The 10,036-nt window shown below is 51.7% G+C and overlaps 1 protein-coding gene across 1 annotated transcript in view; it reads left to right on the top strand.

Moving 5' to 3' along the window:
• Positions 1 to 9,345, top strand: part of LOC116519932 (ras-related protein Rab-1B) — a 13,613-nt gene extending 4,268 nt beyond the window's left edge. Inside the window, exons 2-6 of the mRNA XM_032234036.1 lie at positions 3,385 to 3,457; positions 3,932 to 4,027; positions 5,496 to 5,591; positions 6,633 to 6,764; positions 7,506 to 9,345. Of these exons, the coding sequence (XP_032089927.1) occupies positions 3,385 to 3,457; positions 3,932 to 4,027; positions 5,496 to 5,591; positions 6,633 to 6,764; positions 7,506 to 7,700 (592 nt within the window). The 3' untranslated portion in view covers positions 7,701 to 9,345. The remainder of the gene's footprint in view (positions 1 to 3,384; positions 3,458 to 3,931; positions 4,028 to 5,495; positions 5,592 to 6,632; positions 6,765 to 7,505) is intronic.
• Positions 9,346 to 10,036: the final 691 nt, after the last annotated feature.

Raw genomic sequence — 10,036 nt, 5'->3', positions numbered from 1 at the left:
TACCTACCAGCATTGATTAGGCCACTCATGTTCTCTAGAACCTGTGTGGCCTAGCACACCTCCCACTCATGATGGTAGATAGAGATGGGAGGCGATGGTGTTCAAACCACATCTGGCTTTTAATCAGAATTGAGCTGGAAGGGAGCTTGGAGGTCTTCTAGTCCGACCCTCAGCTCAAGCAGAAGACCCTATCCTATTCCAGACAAGTGGCCGTCCAATATCTTCTTTAAAACCTCCAGTATCGGAGCATCCCACAGCTTCTGGTGGCAAGCTGTTCCACTGGTTCATTGTCCTCCCTGTTAGGAAATTTCTCCTTAGTTCTAAGTTGCATCTCTCCTTGATTAGTTTCCACCCATTGCTTCTCGTCCTGCTGTCAGGTGTTTTGGAGAATAGCTTGACTCCCTCTTCTTTGGGGCAGCCCCTCAAATACTGGAAGGCTGCTCTCATGTCCCCCCCCCCCCCTTAATCCTTCTTTTCATTAAACTAGACATCCCCAGTTCCCGCAACCGTTCTTCACGTGTTTTAGTCTCCAGGCCTTTAATCATCCTAATTGCTCTTCTCTCCACTTTTTCCAAATTCTCAACATTTAAGTTATTTGACATCTCCGGCCACCAGCCGGAGTTGTCCAAAGTCCTCTTTGACAGATGTCAATCGTGGTTGCCTTGCTCATCCTCTTTAAGCAAGTGCCACCAGGGTGTGTCTCATTCAGCCGTTTCCCCGTTGCATTAACTAGGGACAGCTCACTTCCTGCACTCCCAGCTGCCACGTGCTTGTGGCACACCTTGGAATTGTGGTGGATTCGTGGCCTACCTTCCAAGGGGTGCAAAATGCCGGGAAAACTTAAGCACCTTCGCGTGTCGCGGAGGATTGCAGGAAACCCAACCTGCGCTGGCTCTATCCTCCTCGGATCTATGGAGCCTTAAATATTTCATGCCCCAGAACTGCAGCCTTGCTCTTCGCTCCGCACAGCCCTGCATCTTAAAGATGTCGGGAGGATGTTTTTCTAGGCTAAAAGCAATTTTTTGTGGTCTTAAAAACTGGAGCAGGGCAGGAGGAGAGACTTTTCTGTTGGCGTTAGGAAGTGTCGTCTTGTGGTTATGGACAGTTGCTTCCTTCTGAAAAGCTGGTGGGATGGTGGAAATATTATGCATTGAGCAATCGGCATGTATGTATGTATGTATGTATGATCAAAATTGCCCTTTATTTTCTTGGCCACTGTCAGCCTGGATAATCTGGTTATAGGCCTCAATTTACAGGTGTTCTTTTAGTGGCTGTTGGAAGTTAAACAACGGCACTTTCAAAAGTGACTTGTAACCAGTTTTTCACACTTAACGACCATAGCAGCATACCATGGTCACACAATAAAAATTCAGACATCGGCAACTGGCTCATATTTGTGACGGTTGCGCTGTCCCTCTGTGTATGTGTGTGTGTGTATGGTGTCAAATGATCACCATTTGCAGCCTTCTGGCAACCAAAATCAATAGGGGAAGCTTGCTACACTTAACGACTGCATGCCTCACTTAATGGCTATGCTTCACTTAGCAACTGGAATGAATTGCTTAACCAACAAGACAAGACGGCAATAGTATTTAGGCTTATAAACCGACCAAAGAAAGGTTGTGAAAAGGGGGCGGAACTCACTCTCTTGCCTAGCAACCCAAATTTGGGGCTGAGTTGAGAACTACCTGTGACTGCTGGCTTTTGAGGCAGTCTGCTTGCCCGGGAAACTTTTATTTTTACATCCTATCTTATAACCCTCGTTCCCTTGAGTTGAAGTTAGGAACTGGGGTCGGATGTAGCTTGAACCTCCACGGGACTAGAAACCAATTTCTGGTGCAGGGTCCTTGGTGCTCTCTGAGCTTGGTGGTTTTCTTCCAGACGTTTCATGACCCAGCTAGGTAACATCATCAGTGCTAGAAGGAGGTAGTGTTTGTGATGAGGAGGAAGATTGTGGGTCCTTTGGGCTATCCAAACGGTGGTTTTGCAGATGCTTCATGGCCCAACTAGGTAACATCATCAGAAGGGAGGGAGGTTTGGGATGAGAAGGAGAAGGGAGAGGGGGGAAAGGAAGAGGGGGGAGGGTCCTTGGTGCTCTCTGAGCTTTTGCAGACATTTCTCGACCCAACTAGATAACGCCATCAGAAGAGAGGGAAGTTTAGGATGAGAAGGGAGAGGAGGGGGAGGTCTGTGGGGTCTTTGATGCTTTCTGAACTTTTGCAAACGTTTCATGACCCAACTAGGTAACATCATCAAGTGTGAGAAAGGAGTGGGGTTTGTGGAGGGGAGGAGGAAAAGAAGGGAAAGGGGAAAAGGAGGAGGACTGTGGGCTCCTTGGTGCTCTCTGAGCTTGGTGGTTTTCTTCCAGATGTTTCATGACCCAACTAGGTAACATCATCAGCCTTGAAAGGGAGTCAGGTTCAGGGTGTAAAGGACAATGAGAAGGGGGGGGGAGAGGAGGAGGAGGACTGGGGTCCTCGATGCCCTCTGAGCTGACTTGTTTCCTCCCAGGCGTTTCACAACCCTACTAGGTAGCTTCATCAGTGCTGCCGCACCTCCTTTCAACCCTGAGCTACCAGTAATTCTCCTTGATTGGCACTGCCTGGGCCTGGAGCCTGAATCCACAACATCCCCAGCATCCGGCCACTCGAACAAACTCCTTCCCCCTCCCTCGATTAGGGGCAGCCCCTCCCTCCTGGCCTTTTAAGTCAGGGAAAGTGCCAGCGCACCCATCTCGTGACTCTCTCGCCGCCCGCTTCCCCTCCGCCTCCCTCTGCCTGCCACTCACGGGAAGCTCGGTTAAGAAACTTCCTCTGCCAATCGACTTCATTCGCCGCCCTTCGCCTCTTGGGGAGGGGCAGATAACTTGCTCGCCCGGTCCTAGATCTTCCGCAATCCAGGGCAAAGGTCAAGGCCACAGGAGGATTCTGGGGCTTGAAGTCCAGAATCCCTTCACCAAAACCTCTGGGTGAGAAAGCTTGAGTTAGCTGGTCTGACGCAGGCATTAAGCACGGCCAAAACTCTCCTCCCTAGAGCCCAGCCTTGAGATAAATTAGAGGCAGTCCTTACTTTACAACAGTCCATTTAAGTGAGCAGTTTCTCTTAATTGGGGGGGGGGGGAGAGATTCACTTAACAACCATGTTACCAACCAAACAACCGCAACGATTCGTTTCACAACGGTGGCAAGGATCGTGGTGAAAACAGAGCAAAACTCCCTTAGCCACCGTCTCACTGAGCAGCAGACTCAATTGTGGCCGTAAGTCGAGGACTACCTGGATATTAAGTCTCCCCCCACCCACCCAAGAGCTTGAGAAACACATTTAAATAAGTTCCTGTCCCACTTTGATCTGTTTATGTGTCTGTGTGTGTGTTTTCCCCCCCAGTGATTACCTGTTCAAGTTGCTGCTTATCGGAGATTCCGGTGTAGGGAAATCCTGCCTCTTGTTACGGTTTGCCGTGAGTATCTACAATTCACCCCCCAAAACGGCTTATTTTTCTTACTAATCCTCCCGTTGCAAAGCGGATGCTAATTTAGGAGTGTTTTGAGGGAAGGTGAGGCCAAGAGAAATAAAAGCATTTTTAAAAATAAAAAAAAAACCCAGGAATTGTGCTTCTGGAATTCCTTATCTGCCCCACCTTCCAATCTTAAATCCCTTTTGTTTGGAGGGGGGAAAAAAGGATTTCCCCTCCATGAAACTCCTTTAGCTGTTAGCCACAGATTAGAGTCCTCCTGGATTCCATTTCCAAGGGAGATGCATTGATTTAAAAAGATGGGTTGTTTTTATCTTTTGCAATTGTTTGGAGACTTTTGACGGTTAGAATTACGGGTTGGGCTAATTAACAGGGATCAAAGCTAGGATTGATGGAATGAATCATTTTTCTCTGCGGTGATGTAATTTTTCCTTCCCCCCCCCCCCCCCTCTGTTCTAGGATGACACCTACACGGAAAGCTACATCAGCACCATCGGGGTAGACTTCAAAATCCGGACCATCGAACTGGACGGCAAAACCATTAAGCTGCAGATTGTAAGTTTTGAAGGCTGGATGGCCACCTGGGTCAGGGTTTGGTTTCATTTTCCAGATGTGGAGCCAGAAGGAGCCTCTGGTTAAAAACCAAAAAATCCTTTTTTTTCTGAACAATTAAACTACATCTTTGGATGTAGCTTTTAGATCCAGGACCCAGGCTGGGGGATTCTGGGCGTTGAAGTCCCCCCATCTTAAAGCATGCTGATTGGGGGATTTTGGGAGTTGAAGCCCACCCATCTTCAAGCATGCTGGCTGGGGAATTCTGGGAGTTGAAGCCCACCCCTCTTAAATGGTGCTGGCTGGGGGATTCTGGGAGTTGAATTCCCCCCATCTTAAAGCATGCTGGTTGGGGGATTCTGGGAGTTGAAGCCCACCCCTCTTAAATGATGCTGGCTGGGGAATTCTGGGAGTTGAATTCCCCCCATCTTAAAGCATGCTGGTTGGGGGATTCTGGGAGTTGAAGCCCACCCATCTTCAAGCATGCTGGCTGGGGAATTCTGGGAGCTGAAGTCCATCCCTCTTAAAATTGCCAAGTTGAAAAATACTGACCTAGAACTCATCTAAAAAATGTGTAGGAAGGGCTGTGCTTTGTTCCACCCAGTTTTTGAAATCACATTCTGTTCCTTGTTTTTACTTATTTTTGCCTTAATTTTTTAAGTGTGTGAGCCACCCAGAGCCCCTGAGAGTTACATCACCACGATGTAAAAAAAAATGTTGAGACTCTAGAAAGAATGTCCCCATATCATGCCAAGAACAGTTGCAGGAATTGGGAATGTCTAGCTTGATGAAAAGAAGGACCAGGGGAGACATGGTAGCAGTCTTCCAATATCTCAGGGGCTGCCCCAAAGAGGAGGGAGTCAAGCTATTCTCCAAAGCCCCTGAAGGCAGGACAAGAAGCAATGGGTGGAAACTAACCAAGGAGAGAAGCAACTTAGAACTGAGGAGGAATTTCCCGACAGTAAGAGCAATTAATCAGTGGAACAGAAATTGCCTCCAGAAGTCGTGAATGCCCCAGCCATTTGTCTGAAAAGGTATAGGGTTTCCTACCTAGGCAGTGGGTTGGACTAGAAGACCTCCAAGGTCCCTTCCATCTCTGTTATTCTAAATACTTCTAAAAGTTTCCGTTTCAGTCCAGAGAAGCAGACCAGTTTTGAGCTCAGCACAGACTCGGAAGCTTTAGTACAGAGCAGTTGAGCTAAGCCACGCCCAGGCTCCTTGCTGTCTCCTTGTTGCTCACACAGCAAATCCTGTTTCAGTTTCCAAACCGCCCCCATTGGCCGACTTAGTTGCTCTGCCTATTCATTGGCCGACCTTGTTGCCTTGTCTCTTCCAAGTCATGAACTCTCATACACACCGACTGTTTCTGGGTGAGAAACAATCAAGAGCTCAGCTTGGAAGAATCGTCTTGGTTTTGGGCCTGAGGTTCTGTCCGATGAGAGTGCTTAACGGCTCTTTCTCCTTCCTCCAGTGGGACACAGCTGGGCAGGAACGGTTCCGGACTATCACGTCCAGCTACTACCGAGGGGCCCACGGCATCATCGTGGTCTATGACGTAACGGATCAGGTAAGAGTGTGTGTGTGTGTGTGTGTGTGTGTGTGTGTGTGATTCAAGCAGCAGAGGGACAGGACCATGGAGGCTCATTATACACCTTGGGCATGGCGCAAAAATCGAAGCGGAGACAAACTCCCGTGTCGCATCATTTCTCCGCCTTTGTTCCATACCTGTTTTGGGGTGTTTTTTTAAAAAATTTGCTTGGGAGTTCAATTTAGCTCCCCTGAAATAATGAAATAATAATTACAGGGGGGGTGGGAGGAGAAGCAGGCCGTCCCACCAGCTAAAGGCCATTGCTGTGAGTTTGAAGTCCTGGCCTTGGCAAACAGCTGCAGAAAAGTTGGGCGTGAATGCTGGAAATTCAGGATTGAAGGGGGTCATCGGAGGTCCGTGGGAGAATATTTTTTTTACCCCCGAGGGAAAGACACTTTTCTCTGGGGTATCAAAACCTTGGTCTTTCTGCCCCAAAGCTGCATCCATTCCTCACATCCAGCTGTGCGGACTTCAACTCCCAGAAATCTCACCTTTGGCAATGCCGAATGTGGAATTCTGGGAGTTGAAGTCCTCCCGCGTGGAATTCTGGGAACTGAAATCGTCCCGCGTGGAATTCTGGGAGTTGAAGTCCTCCCACGTGGAATTCTGGGAACTGAAATCCTCCCGCGTGGAATTGTGGGAGTTTGAGTCCTCCGCGTGGAATTCTGGGAGTTGAAGTCCTCCCGCATGGAATTCTGGGAGTTTGAAGTCCTCCCGCGTGGAATTCTGGGAGTTTGAAGTCCTCCCGCGTGGAATTCTGGGAGTTGAAGTCCTCCCGTGTGGAATTCTGGGAACTGAAATCCTCCCGCGTGGAATTCTGGGAGTTGAAGTCCTCCCGCGTGGAATTCTGGGAGTTTGAAGTCCTCCCGCGTGGAATTCTGGGAGTTTGAAGTCCTCCCGCATGGAAATCGTGGCTGGGGAATGCCAGTCCGGCCTTTAAGATCCCCCTCAAGAGTTATGGGTATGGGAGTAGCACCTGGCTCCTTCAATACTCACTTTGCTCCTCCCTCCGTCGTCCAGGAATCGTACAACAACGTCAAGCAGTGGCTGCAGGAGATTGAGCGTTACGCCAGCGAGAACGTCAACAAGCTGCTCGTCGGCAACAAGTGTGACTTAACCACAAAGAAGGTGGTGGACTACACAACCGCCAAGGTGAGCCTCCAGCTGTGGGGGTGTCAGGGTCTCTCTGTTCTGACCCAGCTCCCCAAACACGGCCAACCCTCTGAAATCAATCAACGCTACCCCGGCAAAAAGTCTCCCACCACAGGCTAACAAGTCTGTCCATGCGTGAGGTTAATAGTTGTCCACCACACCTATTCCTCTCTGCCCCCTGCCTTTGATCCCCAGAGCTAGGGTGGGGCTTCGCTAGCAGCGGTGGCTCTTCTGGCCCAAGGACTGGCCCATAGATTTCCACTGCTCTCCTCTCCTCTGCTCTCGGCTTTCTTTCTAGGCAATAAACCCAGCTGTCCCTCCTCTTCCTCATCAGCCACCTCCAGCCCTGGCGGCTGTTGACCCTCCTTCTGAGGGCAGACAGGCGGCCCAGACTCCGCCTCTGTCTCTCTCTACCAGCTCCATCCCCTCTCCCCCCTCCGAGCTCTCAGGTTGCCCTGATGCTGACCCTGACTCCCACGCCTCCCCCTCCTCTAATTTGGCAGCTGGACGGGCCACAACACTGTCCCTCCATTCCCATTCAAGACCGAGAGTGGGGGGCGTCCGGCGGGTGGGAGCATCTCACCTTGGGAACCGGAAGCGTCTCTTTGGCGTTCATCTGATCCCAGTGGCGGTCGTAAGTCTGAGGACTCATCATCCATCCCCCCCGGAATCCCGATCTGGTTTCTCGCTCGTTCTCCTCATCCTCTCCTCCTCTTCTGTCTCCTCCCCACCTCCGACCAGGAGTTTGCCGACTCACTGAGCATCCCCTTCCTGGAGACGAGTGCCAAGAACGCGACCAATGTGGAGCAGTCCTTCATGACCATGGCGGCCGAGATCAAGAAACGGATGGGCCCCGGGGCCACAGCCGGCGGGGACCGGCCCAACTTGAGAATCGACAGCACTCCGGTCAAACAAGGAGGCGGCGGCTGTTGCTGAACAGGAGGGACATGATGGCTTTGCAGGGAAGGGGGGGCGGGAGGGAGGGCCGGGGGGGGGACCTGCGACAGGCCGGGGCAGCGGGGTCCTGCCCCCCTCCCCACCGTCCAGCCCCTTCCTCCTCCTCCTCTTCCTTTTTTTTTTTTCCTTCTCCGAAGGCGGCTTTCCGGATGATACCTCCGTGCCGGAGGGGACGGGGCCTTCCTCCCTTCCAGCGCAGCTGCTGCTCCGAGTTGTAGGGAGGGGTCTTTAGCCGTTTGTGTAACCCTCCCCCCCTCCATTCCCCTTTTAACTCTGGACAGGGAAGCGGGAGAGGGCGGGAGAGGCCGGGAGGGGGGGTCTCGCCAGGCCAAGCTTTCCCTGCCTTCTCCTGTTTGTTTTGGGGGTAGGCGGGGGTCTCTTGTTTGATTGGGGGGGGGATAGGGGTCTCCCTCTCCTTTAGGCTGGAACTGGATGGCATTTTCTTTTACTGCAAGGGGGGTGGTCTCATCCCCCCCTTCCTCCCCTTCTTCTCACCCCCCCCAGCCCAAATCTCTCTCCCTGTTTGGTAATCCAAAGCTAAGACTTCCCATCTCCACCCTTCCTTCCCTCTGCCTGCTTCCTCGTCTCCTCCCCCCCCTTAAGTAGGAGATTCTCCCCCCCCCAAATGAAGGCTGTTCGCGCACACACAAGCCACTCCTCCTGCATCTGTTTGACGGTGTTTCCTTTTTATTCCACCCGGATTTCCTTTTCCCCCTCCAAGACTATGTCATTCCTTCCCTGGCCCTTCCTGAAGACCCCCCCCTCCTCCTCCTCCTCTTCCTCGATTCTCCACCCACCCCAAAGGTCTTTCAACACCTCCCCACCACCACCACCCTCCTCCCAGCCACCCCTCTCCCCAGTGCCTCCCTCCCTCCCAGCCCATCGCTTTTTTTGTCCTTTCCCGTAACCCTTCCTCGAAACGGAGGGGGGGGAGGAAGAGGGAGATTTGGGGTTTGGTAGAGCCACGAGGGAGGGGAGGGTCTGGGGTCTCCCCCAGCTTCTGCATTTCACAACGAATGTCTGTCTGCTGGGCAGCCCCTCCGAGCTTGTGAATAATTTTAATAGGGTCTCCTGTCTCGTCGTCGTCCTGGGCTCCCCGTTTTTTCTCTTCCTCTCGTACCCCACTCTCCTCCCCCATGTATCAGTGACCAAATAGACACACCCCCTCCGCCGCCCCAGGTATCCCTTTTCCCATGCTGCTGGGCCCAGCCCCCTGCCCAAAGCTACCCCTTCCCCCACCCCCTCTATTTTTTTAGCAGCAGGAAGTCCTTTCCTTCCCCGGCCACTTGTCTGCCCCCCCGGCGGTCCCTTCCTCCGTCCGTCTCTCATCCTCTGCCGCTTGCTCACTCGCTGCTTCCACGCCCGACACCTTCCCCCCCCCCCCTGCTTTATTTAAGGAACGTCAGGGACAACCCCACCCCCACCCCCGCCGCAGGGTGGAAATATTTTCCGTCGGCTCTCGATTCGTCTGTTTTGGTTTTTTTTTTCTTTCTTTCTTTCTTTCTTCCACAAGTGACATTTGCAAAACACAGAATGAGAGAAAAAAAAGAGGGAGGGAAAAAAATAAAAATAAAACCCGAATAAAACATAACCAGCCTCTGCAAAACGAGGATTTTCCAGGCTCGGTTTGCGTGTGTATGTGGTGTTGTTGTTTTTTGGGGTTGTTTTGCACGACAACCGGCGGGGTTGCGCTCCCGAACGATGGTTTGGTGCATCCCGGTTTAATTTTGGCTAAGCATCGGCTTTGGCGGCTTTTCAGCCGGGGAGACTTCAACTCCCAGAATCCCCCAGCTCTGGCGGAGGTTGGCCGAAGAAGAAGGAAGGCTGCCCTCTGGTGGTATAAAAGTGAAAAAGCAGCCCGTCTGCGGGAAAGGGATCGCGACAGACGGGCCCTGCCACTAGCAATTTATTTACGCATTTATTGAATTGGCGTCCCGCGTTTTATTATTCTTATAAAACGGGCAATGAACCTTGTAGCCCCCTCCTCTTATTTTCCCTGCTGCAACAACAACCCGGCGAGGTAGCTCGGCTGCTGTTAACCAGGTTGGGCAGGATATTTCAACCTGGGTAAAATAGGTGGCTAAGACACTGAACTTGTCGATCAGAAAAAGATCGGCAGTTCGAATCCCGAGCGCCGCGTAACAGAGTGAGCTCCCGTGACTTGTCCCAGCTTCTGCCAACCTAGCAGTTCGAAAGCAGGTTAAAAATGCAAGTAGAAAAATAGGAACCACCTTTGGTAGGAAGGGAACGGCGTTCCGTGCGCCTTCGGCGTTGAGTCATGACGGCCACGTGATCACGGAGACGTCTTCGGACAG

The sequence above is a fragment of the Thamnophis elegans genome, chromosome 17, assembly GCF_009769535.1.
Source record: "Thamnophis elegans isolate rThaEle1 chromosome 17, rThaEle1.pri, whole genome shotgun sequence".
Lineage (NCBI taxonomy): Eukaryota > Metazoa > Chordata > Lepidosauria > Squamata > Colubridae > Thamnophis > Thamnophis elegans.
The sequence above is the reverse complement of the archived record's forward strand: the minus strand, read 5'-3'. Positions and strand labels throughout refer to the sequence as shown.